General features: G+C 38.4%; 1 protein-coding gene across 6 annotated transcripts in view; it reads right to left on the bottom strand.

The window, feature by feature from the left end:
• MYO5A (myosin VA) overlaps positions 1-25,753 on the bottom strand; it is a 188,814-nt gene that overhangs the window by 56,886 nt on the left and 106,175 nt on the right. For all 6 annotated transcript variants that reach the window (XM_060618497.3, XM_060618500.3, XM_060618501.3 and 3 more), the window contains exons 10-20: positions 21,557-21,822; positions 20,844-20,925; positions 16,146-16,286; positions 14,172-14,297; positions 12,841-12,924; positions 9,424-9,585; positions 7,843-7,940; positions 5,805-5,891; positions 5,609-5,717; positions 3,102-3,313; positions 1,830-1,986 (exon numbers count right to left, since the gene is read on the bottom strand). In XM_060618497.3, the coding sequence (XP_060474480.2) occupies positions 1,830-1,986; positions 3,102-3,313; positions 5,609-5,717; positions 5,805-5,891; positions 7,843-7,940; positions 9,424-9,585; positions 12,841-12,924; positions 14,172-14,297; positions 16,146-16,286; positions 20,844-20,925; positions 21,557-21,822 (1,524 nt within the window). The remainder of the gene's footprint in view (positions 1-1,829; positions 1,987-3,101; positions 3,314-5,608; positions 5,718-5,804; positions 5,892-7,842; positions 7,941-9,423; positions 9,586-12,840; positions 12,925-14,171; positions 14,298-16,145; positions 16,287-20,843; positions 20,926-21,556; positions 21,823-25,753) is intronic.

The following is a 25,753-nucleotide window of genomic DNA, read 5'->3' as shown; positions in this document are numbered from 1 at the left end:
GTGATGGAAACTGAAGGCTTTCAGATTTAAAACTCAAAAGCACACAGTGGCAAAGCTATTAATGCCATTTTCCTATTCCATTTCCTTCTCTCCACATTACTTCAGACATTGGTCCATTTCTGGAATTTAGTCAAATGGAAACAGTAAATAGAGAGCTTCCACTCTCAATCTCATGTCCATCAGTGAGTCAGAAAAATTAAATAACACCTGCTCTCCCTTTAAGATCCCCAAATCCCATGAAGGGGAAGCTTGGACTGAACACAGCTAGAGGAAGCACTAATGGGGTGCTACTGGCCTAAATGTGAGTTAGCCTCTAACTTGCAACCCCTGCCACATCTAGTCACAGTGGGAGCTGAATTGGCCAGAGCCTGCCTCTGCTAAACCAATGGCCCCACAACCTGGTACAGATGTTCCTGAGGCAAATGGTGGGGGAGTGCGCGGCAGGGAGTAGGGTAACCAGTTTGTTGTATCAAAAAGGTCAAGATTAACAAGGCTATTCCCTCCCTGAAAGCTCATGCTTGTAGAGAAAGAGCACCAGAAGGTGTGGGTAGAGAGAGAGACCTAGAGTAGCTGTCTTCAAATTTTCTTTAAAACAGAGCTATAGAATATGCTCATTCAAGTCTCATCAACTTTCATTTTTCCTTATTCTTTAAAATTATTTCAAAATAAGAAATATAAACATATAAATAGGACCTAGGTTATGCTCACGCATTGTCTGTGACCAGAGACATGTCTCTCAAATTACCCTACTGATGTTCCTTCTAACGATGATGACCACAGAGCTCTAATGGCCAGACTGTATTTCTGTCTTATGTAGAGTATATCCTAAAGGACAGACTCAAAGCCTTGCCAAAATAAGAGATAAAAATCATATACTGTCAGACGTGATGATTAAGGTTAATCTGGTGATCCATTATGTATAGTCATGTTGATTATTGCCAGCTATAAAGATTATTTGTCAAAAATGTCTCAAGCATCATATTCTAATCAATACAACTGTAACCACATTAATGTAATTTATTTTCTTTTCACCATGTTAAATTCTTCTAAGGTTGTTTCATTCTTGGAACTATCTTATGCCCATCTGTCATATATTCTACCTATTCACAGCTCATCATAATTGGCTGAAAAAAGGCCCCTAAGGACCTCAGATCCTCATCCCTGGAATCTGAAAATGTTACCTTATTTGGGAAAAGGGTCTTTGCAGAGGTGGTTAAATTAAGGATCTTGAGGTAGGGGGATTATTGTAGATTATCTGGGTGGGCCTCAAATCCATCATAATCATTCTCATAAGAGACAGACAAAAGAAGCAAAGTTAGACACACAGAGGAGAAGATGATGTGCGGATGGAGGCAGAGGCTTTAGTGACATAGTCACAAACACAAGGGACACCAGCAGCGACTTGGCAAAAGCTGGAAGAGGCAAGAGACAGATTCTCTCCTAGAGCTTCTGGAGAGAGTACAGCCCTGCTGATATCTTGGTTTTTGGTCCATTGATACCAATTTTAGACTTTTGGCCTCAGAACTCTGAGAGAATAAATTCCTGTTTTTTGTAAGACACCAAGTTGTTGGTGATTTACTACAGCAGCCATAGGAAACTAATACACTTTTTTTTCAAATTACAAAGATAAAAGGGGGAAAAGGAGGTAATTTATCCACTATCCTGTTAATAAATATATGTACTTATTTAATATTTAAAAATATATTTCAATTGTTGGTTGTCTCCCTTCAGTTTCTATGTCCACAGGAACCCCCGTGGTCTTCTATACAGATGTAGAATTTGATTAATGTTCATGGAATGAATAAACAAAGTTGGAAATAATGCCTCACCTTGCGGTACCTATTTCTGGCCAAGTAGCCTCGCAAATAAGACTGAAGAACAATAGTGGCCATTCGTTTTATCTTGTATCTCCTGTGGACTACGTACATGCGCCAGTATTTCTGAATGATGGTTGCTGCCTTGGTTCTGCGCAGGAACTTAGCATAGCTGGCCAAAGAAAAGAGCAGTATGTTGTCGGTAATCAGACAAACCCAGGAATAAGTTTTGTAGAGACTTAAAGCACCAGTATCTTCAGCATAATAAGTAGTACCTCCATTGTCATTGTTCTAATAATGTACATGTTAAATCACTTATATTTGTATAGCAACTTATAGCTCCCCCAAATATTTTTGCACTCATTATCTGATTTGAGCCTTCCCTAACCCAGAAAAGTAGGATGTCCCACATTACCTGATATTACAATAAAGAAAGTGAAGCTGAAAAAGGTTTGCTCTTTCTAGAACAGTGCATATTGTCCCTTTTACATAGCCAACTGGCTGTCCAGTCATCCTATGCTTACTTACCACAAACTTTCTTAGAAGTGCCATTGCTAAGTGTGTCTATTTATCCCTAATCTATCTGTTTGGGCATAAATTCTTCATCATTAATTCATTCCTACTGACAGTCCTAAATTAAAATTATCCTCATATGTAATCACACTGAAGTGTCATTCTCCTCCAGATCTCCTCAGTTAATTGCTCCTAAAAACTCCTCAATGGAATCATTATTAACAAGCACATATTCATGATTATTTTAATTTAAAGATGATTTCTTCGGGGCGCCTGGGTGGCTCAGTCGGTTGAGCGTCCGACTTCAGCTCAGGTCACGATCTCACGGTTGGTGGGTTCGAGCCCCACGTCGGGCTCTGGGCTGATGGCTCAGAGCCTGGAGCCTGCTTCCGATTCTGTGTCTCCCTCTCTCTCTGCCCCTCCCCCATTCATGCTCTGTCTCTCTCTGTCTCAAAAATAAATAAACATTAAAAAAATAAATAAAGATGATTTCTTCAAGCTCACATAAAAGTACAAAGTCTAAAAAATACTGGGGACATGAGTAGGCAGTAATTTGTAATTTTTTTGAAGATGAATCTACATCATTCATAAGGGTGAGTGAAATTTTATTCTATTTACTGTCTTGTGAGTAAACCTGTTATTCTTTGAAACTAAGAAGAGGTGAGGCATTGCCTTCTCAAATGGGAAGACCACTCAAAACTGTCCTCAGTTGGACAATGAGCTCTCCAATGCCAGGGGCCCTGAGTCAGGGTGGACAGGCGCCGAGAGACCTACCATCGGGCCTGGTAGCCCCGCACGTATCTCTGCACAATGATGGCCGCCTTCCGCATGCGCAGGTACTTCTTCCGCAGCAGCCACCCTCGGATGGTCTTCTGGATCCGGATGCAGGCAGCCCTCAGCTTGTCCGCCCTCAATTTTTCTAGATAGGCTACTTGACCAGCACGGAAAAAGATCTTTGTCTTACCAAACTGGTATTTGTCCTTGTCCTATTTTTTGGAAGAAATTGTATACTCAGAAGTAGAAATGATGACCATGTAAGTGAACTTTTAAAAGAGAAAAAATATATCTAAAAGCAGAATCAGTAAAGGGATGAAGCTAGTAGTTAAAACTTGGGCTACATCATAATTAACTAATGGAGCCAGATTTTTTATCCTATGTAAGTTGAGCAAATAGAAGGGACTGTAAGGAAAACTGCAGTTTAAGAGTTATTTTCCAGAATAATTCTACCTGGAATTATTATCAAAGGCCAAAAACTTGGTTGTGAGTTATAGGCAGCTATTATTTGCATATTTGCATTTTAAATATCTCAAGGAAATGGAGATGCTGACACTCCCTCTGACTGACTCAGGCTGTAAGTATTACATCAGGCTGTATGTTCCATGAGAAAGCTGAAGGGACAAAAACACCAGCATGAAGAAAAAGGCAGGAAGCCGTGCACACAAAATTAGAATCGAACAACAAAAAATTTTGCATATTCATATCAAGAGTTAAGTTTTCAACAGTTATCTGTTGCTTTTATCAACAGAATCTAAAAATAAACAAACACAATCCTACACATGTATCTAAAATCCTTCTACAAATTTCAAAACTCCTTTTACAAAACCATAATCACTTATATTGCTCATTGACTTTGGATTACAAGATATGCAGGCTATTTTTGGCCTATTGCATTCTGATCCACTTTATCTAGAAGGAAGCAGGTTATTAACCATGCTCATGTCAAAGGAAGAGTGGGATTTATTTATAATAATCACTACCATGATCTGCAATTCTAAGGGAAAACAAAGAAAACTACTTTTCAGGGTAAATAAGTATCTCCTATCCATCTTGCACATGAACCCACAAAATCAGAAATCTCCACGTATACGTAAAACATGTAAAATTATTTCAATTTAAATCACAAAAGTTTATATAGGAAGCCCAGCTGGAGACCTAAACAGCTTAAACAGAGCTAGAAGGTGGTTCCTCTCCCCACCCCCCACCCTGCCCCGTCTCATCTCAGCTTCCCCCACCACACCCCTGCTCTCTTCTACCATATAGCCTCCTCTGTCAAACCACCTTGTAGAGCCCTGAACCAGGCCTGGCATGGTCTGGGTGATGAGGTGGAGAACTATCCCTACTTTTTGCTCTCTGTTCCCTTCTGAACCCAGGATAGAAAGAAGTTGGTCCAAACTCAAAAAACATGATTATTATACATTACAAAGATAGTGGCCTTAGCTCCTCAAAAAAAAAAAAAAAAAGGTTTTATTACCAAAGAAGAGATATTACATTTAGCTAATAGTTAATAATTAGGACTAATTACCTCAAAGTTAGGTAATCCATCCAAATTAGTGTCAAACAAGTGAAAATATTTTCTAAGAAAACCTCTCATGAATCTTAATTTCTTCATGAATTAGATCACTGGTTCTCAAAATGGAGTCCTCAGACCAGCATCAGCATCACCTGGGAACTTGTTAGAAATGCGTATTATTGCGCTCATTCCACACCCACTGAATAAAAAATTCTGTGAGATGGGGCCCAGAAATCTGTTTTTTGACAAGCCTTCCAGATGACTCTGATGTATTCTGAAATTTGAGAACTCCCTAGCTTGGCATACAAGACTTTTCAAACACCAACCTACATTTCTTAACCATTTCCCTACTGTGCCATACACCAATCTTATATAGCAAAATGAACACATTTTGCCATTTTCTGAGCAATTTCTATGCTTTCCTACTTCTTCACACTTGCCCCTAGTAGAATATCCTTCTACTTTTATACAATCTTACCAATTCTTCTGGGCCTGACCAAAACACACATCTTCCATGAAATTGTTCCTCCTTCCCATAGCACACGTGGGATGTGCTTTGCCTTCCTCTGATTTCTTTAGTATTTGATAGACACTAGGCATATTATACTTACCTTAAAATGAATGAATTTCCAAGACAGACTATGTTGCCTTAGGACAAGACTTAGTTTTTTTTTAATCACACAGTACCTGGTCTTTTATCTTCCATAAGTAAGTACGAGGTAAACTTTTACTGATAATGATCAAACTCTAAAACGAATGTGTCTCAAGTCTGGGTCCAGGCCTCATTCTGTTTCCTGATAGTAGACCATCACCCTCACTAGGGCTAGCATCCTAAACACAGTGAGCCTCGACCTCTAACACAGTGTACCCCCCGCCTTCTCACCCCCAAATAATCTGGATTAGTGGTATTTCCCAGGGCATTCAAATGTTACAATCACAAGGCCTTTGGCCAATACCTGTTCAGATAAAGTTAAGTGAAAATCTTTCTTACCGCTATCAGTTTCTCTAATACATTCTTGCATGTTTGCTTTCTGTCACTCAGCACATCCTTTTGCTTCATTAGGACACGGTAGCGACTGAAAAATTCTTGGTAAGTCCACCTATGTAAAGAAACTCACATCAGGTTATTTAAAGAGGTAAGAATGTCTCCCACAGGATTCCTTATATTTGAAAACTGCCACGCTCACCGTGAGGGGAAGCCTGCTGCACTGATGCGGATGGTTTCCAGGACACCACACGCTCTCAGTTGCTGCACCGCCCTCTTCTCATCAAACCTATGTGTAAAAGTGAGCATGAGTAATACACAAAGAAGCCTGGTTATAGCCACAAAGTACTCCCCTCAGTCCAGAGAATAAATTCTTTTGTAAAGAATTAAATGGATAAATTAGAAAAGAAAACATTCCAAAGTTGGAGCAGTGATCAACAGGGAAAACTCTGTGTGAGAGTGGGGAGGAGACAATCAGCAGGAAAGATTAAGAGCTGTAAACATTATCTGTAGCTCATACCACAGACCCATAAGAATACCACTGAGCATATTTTTAAAAACCCAAGCCCCTCTCTATTTTGCCTATACTCATTAAATGGCTTGGCCTGATGAGCTGTTTTCTTAATTCTTTAGCTCACTCTATACACCTACCTGGAATAAAGACTGGCCAGCTCTGGAGATTTCTCTAAGAGGAACAAATTAAATATGCCCCATTCAATTATTTAAAAAAATATATTGGTGTTCTAAAAGCTATTCAACTTTGTGTGTGCATTTATAGTGTCCGCATCAAGGAGAAATATTTTTATTTTGTATTGTATCTTATATATGTTATGTTTATTTTACTCATATTTACTCATGCCGTTAACTGGCGTGTAACATTAAACTGACACTAGAAGAGGAAGTAGCAAGGCCTGCTTCCTGTTGGATGATCACTCTTTGTAGACCCCCAGTTAAACCTGGAGTGCCCCATCCGAGCCTCCTGCTGTGCTGTCTTGTCAAGCGTTCTGTTGGTGGTGGGAGATGGGGTTGGCTAATAGAAAGTAACACCCCTAGGTTTGTCCAGGAGAGTGGCCCTGGCTGTGGCAGCTTTTCCTGCCTCCCATTTCCTCCAGGAAGGGCTTCTCGGCACCATTCAGAACTGCCCTGCAGTTCTGAAGGCAGTTCTAAGGCAGAATCTCAGAGGATAGGATCGGCAGGATGTAGGAAAATAAGCACTCATACATTATAGGGTGGGAGGGTGAATTATTACAACCTTTGGTAAATTGCCTAATCTATGACCCAGAAACTCTACTTCTGGAAATATATTATCCTAAGAAGATAATCAGGCAAATATATGAGAATGTTTGGCAAAATATATTTATTGTAGCATCGCTGGAATAACTTAAATGGTCATCAACAGGGAATAATTTAAATAAATGATGGTATGTTTATACAATGAGATACTATGTAGTCATTAAAATGATAATACGGATTTTTACTTTCTAACATGTAAAGTATCCATATTAAGTTAAAAACAGATACAAAACAGCAATTACAGCACAAGTTGCTTCCTTTTATTACTGTCTCTTTCTCATTCTCCCTCTTAGTCTCTGTCTCTGTCTGTCACACACACACTCAGAGCAGAGAAGGAAGGGATGTTGGTTGGTCAAGAAGGATCTATGTGAGTTAATACCAGTTATCTCTCAGGGTATAATGAATGTTTTTTTGATTGTTTTTATCCTATTTTATATTTCTTAAAAACTGTTTTTGCAATGCACATGCATTACTTTCAAAATTAGAGAAATAAATATTTACATTTTTGGAAAAAGAAAAAAAACTTCTCCCTTATACATGGTATTTGTGTAGGATGAGACATTTGGTAATAGTAGACATTCTCTGATGGCGTCAACAGTTGAAAAGTAGCAGAGAGAACTGTGAACATTCACCAATGCAGCCTTATCCAATCCAGCTCTGGAGTTAACTAATGCCCAAATTAACAAAGCCCAGAAAGATCTTGAACTAGAATAAATTCAAAACAGAAGGTAGAACTAGGAATGCTTGGTTGACCTCAACTTCTAAAATCTTTAAAAGACCACCTGCTGATTTACCGCTAATTTGTTATCGTATTCTCAAAGGGAAACAAAAACTAAAAAACAAAAACAAACAAACAAAATTTACCCAAATATTTTTTTCCTTCTGTTGGTATGGAAATCCTTATGGGAGGTGAACCCTTTTTAATTTAGTAGTTGGGAAATACTTACGTGAATGGGAACTTGAAGTCATTAGGCTTAATACAGCGCACATAGTGAGGGGTAGTGGCATTGAGGGTCTCCATAAGCAGGTGAAGGGAGTTTCGGAACTGCATGGAAAACAGAACAGAAAGGGACATTAAGGTTTTGTCAAAATCAATGATGATATAAAACAATTAAAAAAATTTTAATGACACTATGGGAGATGATTTTGCCACCTATGAATTTGATCCAGCCTCAAAGGGGGGCTGCTACTATTTAAGAATACAGGGCATTAGGTTAAGATTTGCTTAAACTCTGCCATTTATACAGGCTTATTCTACTAAATATACATTTGTTCTCCTCCCACCACTTTTCCCTGCCACTCCTTTTTTACAGACTTATTTTCTTAGAGCAGTTTTAGGTTCATAGCAAAATTAAATAGAAGATATAAGGATGTGGGTGCCTGGGTGGCTCAGTTGGTTAAGCATCTGATTTTGGCTCAGGTCATAATATCACAGTTTGTGAGTTTGAGTCCTGTAACGGGTGAGCTCATGCACCACTTCAGGTGAGCCCCGCTTTGAGTAAAAACACGAGCCCCACTTCAGGTAAGCCCCAAATCTCTCTCTCTCTCTGCCCCTCGTGGGATTTTCTCTCTCTCCCTCTCTGCCCTTCACTCACTTGCACATACACACACACTCTCTCTCTCTCTTAAAAAAAAAAAAAAGATATATGCATTTTCCATATATCTCCTGCCCCCACACAGGTACAGCCTCCCCCATTATCAGTGTCCTCATCAGAGTGGTATATTTGTTACAACTGATGAATCTGCTTTGACAAATCAGTCACCCAAAGTCCATCATTTCCATTAGAGTTCCATTTCCCCCACCCTTTGAACACACGCTTCTGTAGCTTTTTGTTGTGAACTTGGGAGTTTTGACTAAAAATATAACTTTTCTTTAAGAATATTAAATCCATTTAATTACGTATAATGGAAATTCTGCTGCAAGATACTAATAAAGAAGCAGGGGACTTACAAGAGCACAGGAAGTGAGCAGGAGGATGGGGGCGTACAGCCAGTTTGGAGTTACCATTAGGGACACAGGGTCAAGCCTGGAGGCTGTGGTCCTGTCTCAGTCCCTGTTTCTTATTTTACCTGGGCATAGGGTCCCCCACACAGGAAAGCAAGCTGACTGGCTTCCCATCCAGAGCACCCAGCTTTGTCCAGACACTACATATGTGACTAATATCTCCTATTCCCCACAGAGCCGAGGACATCAAAAAAAGGAGAGGCCTCTGCTCCTGCGCTGAGGGAGCCGGTGCTCTGTACAAATCCAGAGAGGAAAGAACCAGAGGACAAACAAAAGGCAGCAGTGGTCTGTGAGGGAGGATATGCACTACCAGAATGAAGACCTAGAGAAAATTATTTGGGGAAAGGCTTAAACAGTCATGGGTCTAAGCCTGGGTAGAGAGGAGCAGGAGGGGTTTTACATGTTCTCACAGTAAAAGCTCTAGTCTCTCTTCACCTCCTCTGGGGTGCTAACAGAAGAAGATCTGAGACTTCAGCTGAGCTTGAGGGGAAGGAGCCCTGCAGTGGCAGCTCCCTGAACTCACCTGGTGCCCCACTGTTTTCTTGTGCTCTTTGGCTGTCTGGCCTGGTCTACCTTTGGTCAGCTTTGCAGGAGTGCGGGTGAGGGGCGTGCGCCCTGATGAGGTGGCTGAGGTTGGACTGATGGCCTTCTCATCATCTTGAAATAGTTCTGGTAGCATCTTAAACTGAGTCAGAAACAATAAAAGAAAATTACACTCTAAATAAACACAAATGTAAACCTTCACAGAAACACTGTTGAAGACTTGGAATCCACAGTGATTCCCTTCCTTAAGTAACTCCTTTGAGAGTCCCATTTCAAATATAATCAATATCTGTGTTAGGAGCTGAAGACAGAAGAAGGTGACAAAAATGCTACAAAAATATAGGGGAAAAAAGCAACAATTCTATGACCATGTTTGGGGGAAACAAAATCAAAACTACTCCAGTAACACTTGAAATCCTAATCTATAGGAAATGGCCACTATAAACATATTACTGGTCTTTAATTATTTTATGAGCAAAATACTAATTGAAAGTCCTATCTTACTACCTTAGCTCCACAAAATGTTTTATCATCATGTTTCAACTGTCTATTAATTCAAATGGTAAGCACCAGCTTAAAAAAAAAAAAATCACTGGAGATCTCAGCAAGAAGGGTGTCATGAACTAGTTTTTTAATATAAGATTGAAAAATAATCACGAATTAATAATAAATTTTAGAAAATAACATAGATTATAAGGAAAAAAGTTAAAAGCCCCGTCCTTGTCCTGTAACCTTTTATATTTGTTTTCAAGGTATTGATAACTTGATTGCATAATTCCTGCAATCAATCTTGTGTTGTACCAGGTTAGCACTATGAAAGACTATTAAAAGATCTAGCATGGGGCATCTGGATGGCTCAGTTGGTTGAGCATCCAACTTCAGCTCAGGTCATGATCTCAGGTCATAAGTTCAAGCCCCACATCAGGCTCGCTGATGTTAGCCTATCAGATCCTCTGTTCCCCCTTATCCCCCATCCCTTCTCCACTTGCACTCTCCCAAAAATAAACAAATATTTAAAAAAAAGATCTGGCACTTAACAAGTGGATGGATGGTATTAGTCAATATGGTTGGGAGAAATTTTATGGAATAAAAGAGACTTCAAACTAATCCACAAGAAAATCTTGATATATGTAGGTATCTTTTAAAGAGTGCCATATTCCACATAAAATAAATCCTTCAAATTATAATTGCAACTACCAATTATTTGTCTAAAATTTTGGCATATCTGCCAAAAAAATAATTTTCTTTAGGAGAGCCGTTTCATTAAAAAACAAAATCATGGGGCGCCTGGGTGGCTCAGTCGGTTGAGCGTCCGACTTCGGCTCAGGTCATGATCTCACGGTTCTGTACTGACAGCTCAGAGCCTGGAGCCTGCTTCAGATTCTGTGTCTCCCTCTCTCTCTGTTCCTCCCCCGCTCATGCTCTGTCTCACTCTCTCCTTCAAAAATAAATACAAACATTAAAAAAAAAATCATAAAATTTCATTTGCTCCTGATGTGCATATTAATCATAAGGGTAATTTAGGAAATAACTCATGATGTATAAAACAAATTGTTATATAAAACATATCAGTAATGGCTGTTTGCTACACAAATGAATGTATCCTTTGCTTTACAAAATAAATAATATATTTTAGTTTGGTTGTCTATAAACAGGAAAACATGTTGTACCACTATCTTGTATTACAGTGCTAAAGTTGTGTTCCAAAGGGGTAAAATAAGAGTTCCTAACAGTTTTGATTTGCAAACCCAAGCTATGTGTATCATACACCGTCTCCCAACTCCAAGTGCAACAATGCTACATAGACTGGAGTCCCTCCAGACAACCCCTCAGAATGCATGGCTACCTTCTGATAATTAAGGATCCACTAGCCAATCAGAAAAGTTAGTCAGAATAAAGCTACAACTGATTACAGGTGCCTGTGAATGTTCCATTTAAGCTAAATTACCTAGGCAGAGTAGTTAATACAAGAATTTCATGGTTTTCATCACTATTCATAAATAGAAATGATTTATAATCTAACTGAATAATATTCAGGGATTGGCACTGTGAAAGATTTTTCTCTTATACATCAGTTCTATAAGTTATAAAGCATTAATGCCCAGTGCTTATAAGTGAAAAACTGACTTTTACTTAGAGTCATTACTTTTCTGGGGATTAAAACTGGAATTTGGTCTTTACATGATCTTTCTATTATCAAAATAATTGATAGTAAAAATTTTAATTCTAAAAACAAGAGTAAAAATGTTTACAGAATATTCCACTGAACTTAAAAAGACTCTCTTAGAATAAACTAGGAAAACAAAAGTGCCAGTCAATAGTCTAGAATGATTCACATGAATAATTTTAGTTTTTGTTTGTTTGTTTACTGAATAATTGAATATTAATTTTGCTGAACTAAGTAACTGGCTTCCTGGTTTGCTCCCCAGGATGAAAGTGAGCAGTGTTCTCCTCCCCAACTTTTCCTGAAGGGAGTGAAAGAGTAGAGGTTGAGACCAACCTAATAACCAATCGACTGCAGTCATCACATTCTCTGCAATCAGGAATATTCATTTCTAACCAGAAAGCACTCTTTCTAGTATATATGCCTATGGAAAATAATTTGGAAGTACTCTGGGCCACACTTGCAACTCCATCTGATCCAAAGATCAATCTCCATCTGGATAGAGTGCTTAAGGCCATGTTTCCAGAGCAGCCTTTTAAAATGATACAGCAAAAAAAAACCCCTGTTTTCTCTCATAGTCTCTCACAATGGCATAAGAGAATCTAGAACCAGTGTGGAGAAAGCAATTTCACATACAACTGAAAGACAACATTGCATAATGGTCAAGAGCACAGACTCAGCCAGACAGCTTGCGTTTTAATTTGACTTGAAAACTTACTAGCTATGAAATCTCTGTGCCTCCGTTCCCTCATCTGTAAAATGGGAGTGATGATATTATCACCTCATTATAAAAATTACATGAGTTAACATTTCTAAGGCATTTAAAACAAGACCTGACACACACTAAGTGTTATGTATTTGATAAATTAAAAACTCACAGTAAAGCTGATTCTGTTAGAAAAATCATCATTATTGTTAAAAGGCTAATGTTTCAGGGCGCCTAGCTGGCTCAGTCAGTTAAATATCCGACTCTCAATTTTTGCTCAGGTCATGATCTCATGGTTTGTGAGTCTGAGGCCCACATCGAGCTCTGCACTGATAGCAGGAAGCCTGCTTGAGATTCTGTCTCCCTTGCTCTCTGCCCCTCCCCTGTTTGCTCTCTATCTCTCTCTCAAAATAAATTAAAAAAATAAACTTAAAAAAATAAAAACCTAATGTTTTATTACTTAACAGTTTAAGATTATTAGTGATTAGAGACAGTATATACATAGTTACATGTATATACATAATTACCTTGCTTGATTTCAGAACTTTAATTTGTTCTTCAAAAACAGTGTCTTTATTCTTTTCCAGAAAGCCTTCACACTGGTATTCCACCTGAAAACACATGCAAAATCTCCTTAACAGAACTTTTGAACAGATATTATTGTCATCGACAACAAAAATGTTTTTTAGCTCAGGCTATATGACTGGCTCTCAGCAAATTGGAATCGGTTTTATTCTAAGAAATCAGTACCATTCTTGGGAAGAAGTACGTGAACTCTAGAGTAAAACTCCTCAAATACTGTTTTTCCTAGAGAACAGTGGTAGTACTGAATAATTGTGGTCTAATAGATCTTCCCAATTCATGGGTAATGAGACTCATAAGAAGTTGACTCTCATCTCCCATGCTGGCTGAAAAGAGCTCTTCCAAGGCTAACCCAATGTATTTTCTTATGACTGAGATCACCATCCAGGAAGGGTAGTCCTCTTGGGAGAGAAGAGATTAAATTGGGAGAGAGATCAGAAGGTACAAATGGCTGCCTGACTGAGAGCTAAGGTGGAGGCTGGGTAAATACGATATGACTGGTAAGTGGAACTACTCGAGAAGGGACTGTTCCTGCTTCCATAACACCAATGACTTCAGGCATCTACCACTCAGGATGCTCCCCAGCCAATACCGCAAAGCCCTTAGGTGACCTAAAGTCACATTCTTAGGCTTCCAGAGAGGATTAAGGAGATTCAGAAGGTCTTCAATTCCTGAAAGAGACCCCAGAAAGCTTACCCCCAATGCCTATTTACACTTCCTTGAAATATAAATTAGTCTCATGGCTCTTGATTTTCTAGGTACACTACTGAACTTGTGAAGCAGCGAGTCTGCGTGCACTGTCAGCAAGGACCAACTGACTCAAACACAGAGGGGGACACAAGTCCACAGGCTCTATTCTGACCCCTCCAAATTTTTCAGCAATCTGAGACAGCAATCTGTAATCAAACACATTAACATTTCTACATTGAAGTATGTAAATATCCAGCCTTACTGGGATAAATAAATACTATATATAACCTCATGTTAGTTCAGGTCACAGATCAGGTTTAGCCAAGAAATAAATGATGAAAAGATTTTTTAACTTTCAGAGTTTCTTGGTTTGCAGAAATATACAGGATTGTAGACTCATATTTATTTCATGATATAATTCCATCTAGGTTGAAGGAAGGGAAAACTGACAAAGCAACACATTTCCTATAAGGTCCTAAAGAACGCAAACTTCAGCAAAGAAAAAATTGGTATCGCTTGACTATTGATTTTTTTCCTCTTTGAACTTAAGTATTCAGAAAGAAAAAAGACAATAAAGCTTCCTTACTTTGTCAGCAAAATGTTGGATGATGAAAGCTTTGTTTGACAGACGGGGCTTTTCAAAGAGTGCACATTTGTTCAAATGTGTGTTGTACAATTTTTGGGCCCAAGTGTCATCTGTACCTTTAGGCATCTACATTTAGAGGAGTTAAGAAGAAAGAAAACCAACAACAGCCAAGGTGAATATTGTTATGAGATTCTTCTCATGCATTAACCAAGAGACCATTTTTTTGCTTTTCCAACAACTTTTATATTCAATTAGGAACTCATTCCTTCCACATTTTTCATTTAGATGCCAAAATCAATTACTAATGAAAAGCATTGATTGAGACCTTCCCACGGGTGAGTCAGCCCAATCTTTGGGCAACTCCATCTGCCTATACCAGGAATAATCAAATAAATATTCTATCTGTTTTTAACACAACAAAAGCCTGACAAAAGATGAACTACTATGATTTCACATATTTTTTTAAGTAAGCTATACGCCCAACGTGGGGCTTGAACTCATGACCCCGAGATCAAGAGTCACGTGCTCTACTGACTGAGCCTGCCAGGTGCCCCATATCATGTATTTTTTTTAAGTTCTTAACAGCTGCACAGAGTGAAATATTTATATAATTCAGAAAGGTACAAAATGAAGAGTGATCTCTCATCATTTGCACCAACTTTTTTCTTTCTGACTAAAGGCATGCACACAAATAGGATCATTCTATAAGTTCCTTGCATTTTTTTCTTAATGATAGCATTCTTGTATTTATGGCCACCAGGTTGTTATTCTTTTTTTTTTTTATTATAAAATGGTCACCATTACTTCTTTCACACATATACCTTCGATACTTTTGCAAGCATACTCATAGTGTGAACTCCCAACAGTTCCACTGTTGAGTCAAAAGGTACATGTGCTTATAGTTTTGATAAATATTGTCAACTTTCCTCAAAACTATGTTGTATTAACTCGTGCCCTTCCTCAAGAGTATAGATGCAATAAACACTCATTTGGTATTATCAAGTGAAAGGTATTATCAAATTTAAACTCGCCTATCTTGGGGCGCCTGGGTGGCTCAGTCGGTTAAGTGTCTGACTTCGGCTCAGGTAGTGAGCTCGCAGTCCGTCAGTTCGAGCCCCGCCTCGGGCTCTGTACTGACTGCTCAGAGCCTGGAGCCTGTTTCAGATTCTGTGTCTCCCTCTCTCTCTGACCCTCCCCCATTCATGCTCTTTCTCTCTCTGTCTCAGAAATAAATAAACGTTAAAAAAATAAATAAATAAAAAATAAACTCGCCTATCTTATGGGTAAAAAGCATCCCATTTTTGTTTTCATTTGCATTTTTTAAATTTCAAGTGAAACTGAGCATCATATTCATTCTTAATGTTGTAGGAAATCTGGATGCTTAGGAGAACCAATCTATGGTAAGTTGTAACTTATGGCATACAAACTACAGAGGAGTTAAGAGAAAGGATAGGTTATTTGTCTAAGATCACTCAGTTAGTAGTAAAGCTGGAGATCCATTATTTTCCCAGTATATTGTGTCTATAAATATTAAAGCTAAAACTCCCTTTCTACCATATCAGTAATAAAGAATAAGCAGTCAATTTTTAAATCACAGATATTTAGGACTATTCAGAATATCTTTTGTACAATTTCTTGCATTTCTTTAAATATGTCATACCGCTGAACAAAAATACCAAATATAAGCATACTGAAAACAGAAGTGGCTAACACTGGGTAGTAGTTGTATCTAATGTTAATTTTTCACACAACTTAGAAGCAGCTGAAAAGAGAAAGGAAATTCTCCAAGTTTCAATTGTAGTTAGAACCATTTGGGCCTAGTGACTCTTCAAAATGCAAGCTAGGGTGACACCCCCCTCCCCCACTTGCCACGGTGGCACCTCATGGTATACTAATGAATCTCTGCTTAAACTCATTTAACTTCAAAGACATACCTCTTCTGATAGACTGGGTACATCAGAAAACCATATTTACCTTGCATTCCTCATCCAGCAAATCTAGAATACCTAGTTTAGATTCTATAAGATTAATGCAAGGCTGATTATCATAAAAATCTATGAGTGTCCATGGAATTTGTTCCTTCATATATTCTTCCTGTTCTAATTTGAAGACATGCTGAAATGAAAAAGAAAAACTGGTATTACCAAATCATTATAAATAATGTTAGTCAAGAAAAAACATTTATAGAAAACACTCTTAAGAGGAAATCTGACAATTTGAGATAGTCCATGGCTTCCAACAATAATAATTTCATGGGAGAAACATGATTTACACACAGAGAACAATAATAAGAAGCAAATAAAAATGAGAGACAGTAAAATTTCAGCTGTAAACAATTCTTGGTGAACAAGTAAATCTAGATATGCGGATGTGTTAAATAGCTGACAAATGTAGCAGTCTTTTTAATTTATTTTTTATATGTATACATCCAACACTGCACAATACACTTTTTGGCCTCAAATTATTGCACAGTGCTTCTGACAATGCCGTAGCTGGCTTGAACAACCATGCAGAGCAGATGCCCCTTAGACTACTAAACCACACTGGGCGATGCTTACAGCATGGGGAAGTAATGCTCTTAAGGGACGGTGATATTGAAGTTCATGTGCCTCAGAATTAGCTAACAGTCTTTTGTGTCTGCCTCCATTATTTTCCACATCAGGGAATCTACAGCTCACTTTTCTAGATTCTACAGCCACTGCTGCAAGCAGCTGCAACAAGTAGCAAGGTACCACTGTTTCCGCTAAAGGCATTGGCCACCAACCTCACCACTGCTTATCTTCATTCACTCGGTCAGACAAAAATAAGTATCCACCTTCTCTATGTGCAATTACCACACACCATTAACAAAGTAGACACGGGTTCTGCCCTCACAGAGTTTGCAGACTAGTAGAAAATCAGACAGAAATCAAATAATCACATGGGATCAGAAACTGTAGTGTTACAAAGGAAAATAATTCAAAATAAGGGAGCAAGAGTCCTCATCTAGTTTGGACACGGGGTGGGGGTGGGGGGAACACAGGAGAGGGGAGGGAATGCTTTCCTGAGGAAAAGCTGCTGTGTGACATGAGCTCTGCAGATGAATGGTAGTTAAGTTAGTCTAGGCAGAAGGGCAAGCCAACCACTGGTACAGTTCTTGCTTCAGGCTTCCCAATGCAGCAACCCACAACTTCTAGTCTTTCTAAGATGTTAATGGCCTTGACTTATTCGTTGTTGGGGGTTTCTGCTTTCCTTTGTCTCTTTTGTGTCCCTTGTTCTCTTGTACATCTTGATGTTTTTTTCTGGAAAGAATAGCCCTCTGTGGCTATGTCCATACAACATATTTTCTAGGACCCCAAACCCCATGAAACTTAGGTGTCACTCTGATTTCTCAAACATATTCTCCTTATGCACCTGGAATTTTTTCACTTTATTCTGTACTTGTTATAATGCCCTTCCTGGCTCACCTGCAGCATTTACCAGCTGCAATAGGCTTTAGTAATTAAAAAAACAAACATCCATAGGAATATTTATGTCATGTTAATCAGAAAGTAAATTTCTTCTGTTCTTTTGATGAATGAGAAGGCAAATGGGGCACCAGGTGTCAGCAGGATACCCTGACTGATGGTACCAATATTTCCCAAAACAATGAGCCATGTCTTTTTTTAATTCAATAATGTATATGCAGTCTCCACAATGACAACAGAAACAGTGCTCCAGATTTTAAATAGAGCTTGTTTCTCTTCCATATCTCTCTGCCTAATTTGGAAAAGTCCATGAGGCCTCAAAAATTTTAGATACTTAGTTGTCAAAAAGATAATGTTGGCATGAGGTTCAACATGGCGAGAGATCCTTGGTCAAAAAGTAATGCCTCCAAGCACTAAACATGCCAAACACCGTCTTTCTCACACCCAGTGCCCCACCCATAATCCCTGCCAAGGGAGTGGCCCAAAGCAGACAAGTTCTTCACTGTGAGACCCCAAGTTCCTAGTCACAGCTGGTTAATTGCTAGAGATCTCTGAAGAAGAAATGAACAAAGTTAATCAGAATCTCTTCCTCAGCTGTTAAGAATTGGGAAGCAGGCAATTAACAGTGTAAGCTGAGGCTGAAAGAAGTCAAGATGAATGGGAACTAAGCGAGTTAAGAGGATGAGAGGAGCAATACAACCACTGGTGGATTCACAGGAAGCTTGAAGTAAGTGGGGAGGAAATATATACAGAACAGAAGGGAAGAATATGCCATCTGATAGTAAGAGGGAGTGGAGCAGCTGTGCAGAGAGAAGCTAAGATGCAGTATGGGGTGTGTGTGTGTGTATGAGAGAGAGAGAGAGAGAGAGAGGGAGAGAAACAGAGAGAGAAGAAGGAGAAACAGATCAATAGAGACAGAGGGAAAGAGAAAGAGAAACAAGAGAATCAGAAACACACATGCAGAGAGAGGTCATCCTTGAGAAATAGACAAACTAGCCAGTCCCTAATGAAGGCCGGTGTTGGTTCTTTGTATTTCTAGCCACGTTGTGCCAAAACATACTAGGAAAGAGCAGAGGCTGTGGCTCTGATTAAAGTATTAAGAAACTAAAAAAACAAAACAAAGTATGAAGAAACTCAGAATAATTAGTCTCTGATAGGTTTTTATTAATGATCCTTATGCAGAGATGAAAAACACACCAATTATATTCTTATGGAAATAGTCATAGCCTAAGGTTTGAAGATCACTTCTGCATTATTTCCTTGTGCCAAGTAGCTTAATTTGCTAAATAAAGATGGTCCAAATTTTTATCAGAGCATATGCACTATTTTTTTAAAAAATCAAACATTCTAAAGGTTTGGCGATAACAAGCAACAATCCCTTGTCCCATCCCTCCCCAACTCAGTCTCACTCTCTGGAGAAAACCATTTTTAACTCCTTTTGTTAAGCAGTTAGGCAGGCATGAGTGAGAAGAAATATAGCAGATGCTAGCCACAGGCTCAGAGCCACGTCAGAGGGTTAAGAGCTACCTTCAGAGCCACCTCTAAGGGGTAACAGAACAGGAAAGTCCTAGCCACAGAGCGGGCTCAAAAGCCATAAGGGGACTTTCAAGAATGGAGCATGCACACAAAAGATGCAACTTGCCCTTAGGTTACACAAAGTCACAACAAAGCCCATTGGAAACTAATAAATATATAATACAGAAAAAATTAGAAGGCATCATGGGTAGACACATGCGCAGATGCCAGAATGTTATATAAACCACCGGTTGTCCATCAAAAACGTCAAAGTCAAATTTACATGTACACAAGGCAGACTTAAAAGGATGCAGCTGGAGCTTGTCAGGGCCATTGCTACTGTTGCTCTGGCAGTGGCCCACTTTCTCTCTTCAAAGTGTACTGTACTTATCTACTCAATAAACTCTACCTCCCCATTCTGGTCTCAGGTCTCTAATTCTCTGGTGCATCTGGCACAAGAATCGAGTGACTCGACAACACCTTAGCTGTTTCTTCTGGTACTTAACCTCTAAAGAATATGTTTATCTGCTATTTTTTTATTTATTCATTGGAAAAATCATCTACTGATCTCTTGATGAGACAGATGAGGCTAAATTCATATATATCACCTCTCCACTGCTCCTCTCCTGTCCTCCAAATATTACTACCTTTAGATCTTCTTTTGATTTTTATTAATTTTATAATTTAAAATAATACCTTTAAACTTCTATTTTTTGTCCTCATCAACTATAGACCATACCACTTGACCTCTTTTATAAGATAAGGATACTAAAGGCTCTTGTCCTGTCATTCAGCTCTCTTCTTTCCCATCTTCAATGTCTATAGGTGGCTCATTTTTAATATCCTCTTTCATCAGTACTAATAACTATCCCTAATCTTGCTCTTAGAACTGTGCCTTGCATCTGCTTAGCACTTTACATATTCTAATTCATTTAATCTATACAACCATGATAGTAAGTATGATCATCATCCCCATTATATATATGATAAGACTAAGGCCCAGGAAGGTCAATTAACCTGCCCAAGGTCCCTTGAGTAATCAACAGAGAATGGGATTCCAATGCAAGCAGTTTACTTTTGGGGGTCTACTTTTTGCTCTTCACTATTATAATCTACCGTCCCTCATTTTTAAATACCTTGAAATCCCCCAATACCATGATAATGCTTGAAGATATTTGACATTACTACTCCACAAGAGCCTCTCTCAAAATATTCCCATTGCCATTGTCCTGGTGAATGTCTCAGACTGCTGAAGAGAATATGTAAAACAGCATATGTAAAAAAATACGTACAAAAGAGAATGTATTTTGATTTTTTATTCTGGCATTTTGCTGATACAGCAAGTAAGAGTTAAGATAGTCCTAACTCCATAGGAACAACACACTGAAGGATATCCTGGGCTCAGAACTTCATACTGCCTATGTTACTACCTAACATACTTCCTGCATACCTCACTCAATTTATTTTGACCAAATTTTCACTATACTCAGACTATAATATAAAGATTACCTTGAATCCTATCTGGGCCATAAACATATTTCTGGTGTTGCACTTACTTATTAATCATAAGTTCCTCATCAGCTCAGCTGTTCTAAACCCCAGATAATAATTGTAATTTACAACTTCACTTCAGAAACCAGACTTTAAAGACAGAGTAAAATTCAAAAGAATAATTTATAGTAGAATATTAGTTAAAAAAGAAAATTCTTACCATATTGAATTGTTGCTGTAGTTTTTCATTTGCATAATTTATGCAAAACTGTTCAAAACTATTTATTTCAAATGTTTCAAATCTGTAAAACCAAAAATATTGTGTGAAGAGAGAAAAAGAAACAAATAGTTTTTTAAACTATTTAAAATATACACATTAGCAAGAAAGAAATGGGAAATTTTCTAACATTGTAAAACTTTCTTTCCACATCAGTGAAGATAAAGATCTATAAGTCAGTAATATGGACTCTGTACCCAGCAGACAGGCATCAGCCATGTAGGAGGGAGACTTTTTTTTAAAGGGTCCAGCATGCAGAGGTGTTCAACAGTTTGAGTTTTTGAGGGCTAATTCATCCCCAAGTGGGGGAACAATCAGAATTACGACAAAGCAATTGCTCCTGTCACTTTACAGATTCACACTCACATAAGAAAGGGGAAATGGGAATAGAGATCTCATAGCTTCTTTTGCAAAACTACACAAGATAATAAAAATATTAGGCATCAAAAAGCACAGGTATACAGGAAAGGTTTTAACAGTTAAAAGATGTTACTCAGAGAAGGCAAATTACCAAATGAAATAAGATTTTTAGAAATGCTCTTCTAATGTTCTTTTCTCCTTACCAGCAGGAGACAGAATCTAATAGCCACTTAGAGTTACTAGGTAATCTCTAGAAAAAAATGTCTGTGGCAGACCGCTAAGCCAAATATACTTACCCATATATGTCCAGCACTCCAATAAAAGAATGCTGTTTGACAGCAGAATGGAGGGCTTGATTGACATGATCTACAATCCAGTTAAAGAGCTTGGCATAAATGTGCTTGGCCAAAGCATCACGGGCATTTGTGGCCTGCAGCTTGGATATGGGTTTGATGTATGTCTCCGTGGTGGTAGCCAGTTTCCGATGGCAGAGCCAGTGACACATCTCTTCATAGTCCACACCCATAAGGTCACAGAAGATGCTGAGAGGTTCATGCTTGGGCTGACAAAAGAGAGTGGGTTATTTCCAATAGAATTTACTAGAAAACACTAAAATGAGGTAAAACAAAACAAAACAAAAAACAAACAAAAAAGAACCACAAAAACAAAAAAAACCCCAGCAACTTCTTTGTTATGAATGTCCAGATCACTTGAAGCTGATCAGTGATAATCACAATCATCAATCAAACCAGCATCTAGGCAGCATTTTATAGTCTATTTTAGGGCTCATTTCACAAACTATCTCTTCCTTTGTCTCTTCACAGCATTTGTTTGTAACTGTCTTCAGGCACCTTCATTCAGTCAGTTGATCAGAAGATCTGTCAGCCTGTCAACAAATATTTACTGAGTGCCGACGATATGCCAGTAAATAAAACCAGACATGGCCCCTATTGTCAGTCACTAAGGGATATGGATATCAATCAAATGATTGCTCCCTAAAACATAAAATCACTGCAAAGAACAAGGGCACTATACTATGATTCCATGTAAAAAGAGCATGCCCTATTCAAGAGGCAGGGGCCCGTTGCCTTGAGAAACAGAGTTGAGATCTGAAGGATGGGAAGGAAGGCAGTGACTCAGTGAAAGGGTGAAGAAAGGGTCTCCAAGCTGAGGGAACAGCTGGTATACAAATCCTGTGGTTGGAGAGAAACCAGCAGTATGAGAGACTGAAGCTGAATGAGGGAGAAAATGTCTGAGTTGAAACCAGAGAGACAGGCAGAGGCTACACCATGGCTGGTCTTTATCCTGAAAGCAAAGGGAAATTATTGAAGGGTTTGAAACAGGTAACATGCATGACTTCTCAGACGGAAATCTCTTTAATGACTTACATATCCCTATCCCCTACAATGTCTTCTGTAGGCCTTGCATTGAGTAGACATTCAATAAATACTTGTTTAATTTAATCCTTATGAGTGCATTATATTTTTTAACATCTTCACTAGTATGTTTCAACTGAATCTGATGACATTCTCGGAGAATAGGCAGGATGAACATTGCTATCTCTTAACTGAAATCCAAGAGGACAGCTTGTCAAACATCGCGTGGCCAATTTATAACAGGGTTGTTATTAGAACCTGGGTGTCCTAAACCCTCTTGCACTGTTGGTGGGAATGCAAATTGGTGCAGCCACTCTGGAAAACAGTGTGGAGATTCCTCAAAAAATTAAAAATAGACCTACCCTATGACCCAGCAATAGCACTGCTAGGAATTTACCCAAGGGATACAGGAGTACTGATGCATAGGGGCACTTGTACCCCAATGTTTATAGCAGCACTCTCAACAATACCCAAATTATGGAAAGAGCCTAAATGTCCATCAACTGATGAATGGATAAAGAAATTGTGGTTTATATACACAATGGAGTACTATGTGGCAATGAGAAAGAATGAAATATGGCCCTTTGTAGCAACATGGATGGAACTGGAGAGTGTTATGCTAAGTGAAATAAGCCATACAGAGAAAGACAGATACCATATGGTTTCACTCTTATATGGATCCTGAGAAACTTAACAGAAACCCATGGGGGAGTGGAAGGAAAAAAAAAAAAAAAGAGGTTAGAGTGGAAGAGAGCCAAAGCATAAGAGACTGTTAAAAACTGAGAACAAACTGAGGGTTGATGGGGGGTGGGAGGGAGGGGTGCGTGGGTGATGGGTATTGAGGAGGGCACCTTTTGGGATGAGCACTGGGTGCCATATGGAAACCAATTTGACAATAAACTTCATATATTGGAAAAAAAAAAAAAAAAAAAAAAGAACCTGGGTGTCCTGACACCCTCACCTCCTGACCCTTCCGACTGAAGCAGTCCTTTCCATCTTTCATCTCCCTCCTCCCAAGCCATCAATTCATATACAAATTAGCACCATTACCAACAGCATGCTACAACCCCCTTAACTAAGCAGCTAATTTCATTCATATAAATATGAATGATTTGACAACATTTAGAATTGGATCAGTACTATCTAAACATATTCTATACCATAATATTAGATCAAGGCTATAAACTGCTTTGTTCAAATTTTCTGTAACTTTACTAATTTTTGGCCTTCTTCATCTGTCTCTTCTCTAATAATTGAGAGAAGTCAAAAATCTATCACTATGATAGATATGTCTATTTCATCTTGTGATTTCTGTTGATTTTTGCTTTACATATTTTAAGGCTGTGCCTTTAAGTACATGTAAGTTTGGAACCATTACATCTTCCTGTTGAATAAAATCTCTATCATTACATAGTACTCTATCTCTAGTGCTTTTGGACAAAGTCTATTTTGTCCAATATTGATACAGGCTCTGCCATTTTTCCCTAGTTATTATGGCGTGTCTTTACTAAACTTTTAATTTTCAAACTTTCTGTACCTTTATGTTTTAGGAATGCTCATTTCAAAAGTATATAGCTGAATTCTTAAACCAGTTATTGTTATCTAGCACTCTAGTTGTAGGTTTTTGAGGGGAGCAGGGGCTGGTGATTCATTTTATTTTTTTAACTTTTTGTTCTGAACTGGTTTTATTTATTTTTATTTATTTATTTTATTCCTGGATTCCTGGTTTTATTTTTTTATTTTTCTAATATAATTTATTGTCAAATTGGTTTCCATACAACACCCAGTGCTCATCCCAAGAAGTGCCCTCCTCAGTGCCCATCCCCCTGTTCTGAACTAATTTTAGACTAACAGGAAAGTTACCAGTGGTAGGAAGAATTACCTTCACCCAGATTCCCTAAACAGTAACATTTTACCACATTTGTATCATCCTCTCTTATATACATGTACATACACATTAATTTTTCAGAACCTTTGAGAGCAAGTTGCAAACATGATGCTATTTTAGTACTAAATATTTCAGTATGCATTTCCTAAAAACCAAAGATATTATCTTATATAACTATGGTATCATGAAAAAAATTTGAAAATTAGCAATGATGGAACCCTATTATCTAACCTATAGATCTAATTCATTCCTCCCTGATTGATCTAATCAATCTCTATGCAGGGGTGGGGGAGATATTTTTATAGTCTAAGATCCAGTTTAAGTTCATACACTGAATTTGGTTGCCACGTTTCATTAGCCTCCTTTAATCTGAACAGGACTTTGTTCTTTTTTTTGTCTTTCATTTGTGACCTTGACATTTTTGAATAGTATATCCCTCAATGTGGGTCTGTATGATGCTGCCTCATGATTAGATCTGGGTCATGCCTTCTTGGCAGGAATACCAGAGAAGTGATGTTACCCTCTCAGTGCACCATATCAGAAGTTATATGATACTGAACAGACATTTTTCCAAAGAAGACATCCAGATGGCCAATAGGCACATGAAAACATGCTCATTATCACTCATCAGTAGGGAAATGCAAATCAAAACTATAATGAGATATCACCTCATACCTGTCAGAATGGCTATAAATCAAAAACAGAAGAAACAACAAGTGTTGGCAAGGATGTGGAGAAAAATGAACACTTATGCATTGCTGGTAGGAATGCAAACTGGTGCAGCCACTGTGGAAGACAGTACTGAGGTTCCTCAATAGTTAAAAATAGAACTACCCTATGATCAAGCAATTGCACTACTATTTACCAAAAAATACAAAAACACTAATTTGAAGGGATACATGCACCTCTATGTTTACTGCAGTATTATTTACAATACCAAAACTATGCAAACAGCCCAAGTGTCCATCAACTAATGAACGGATAAGGAACATGTGCCACACACACACACACACACACACACACACACACACACACACAATATTACTCAGCCATGAAAAAGAATGAAATCTTGCAATTTGCAACAACATGGATGGAGCTACAGAGTATAACACTAAGCAAAATAAGTCAGTCAGAAAAAGACAAATACCACATGATTTTACTCCTATGTGGAATTTAAGAAACAACAAATAGGGGCGCCTGGGTGGCGCAGTCGGTTAAGCGTCCGACTT

Source organism: Panthera onca, chromosome B3 (assembly GCF_046562875.1).
Source record: "Panthera onca isolate mPanOnc1 chromosome B3, mPanOnc1 haplotype 2, whole genome shotgun sequence".
NCBI lineage: Eukaryota > Metazoa > Chordata > Mammalia > Carnivora > Felidae > Panthera > Panthera onca.
This window is presented reverse-complemented; position numbering and strand designations above follow the sequence as displayed.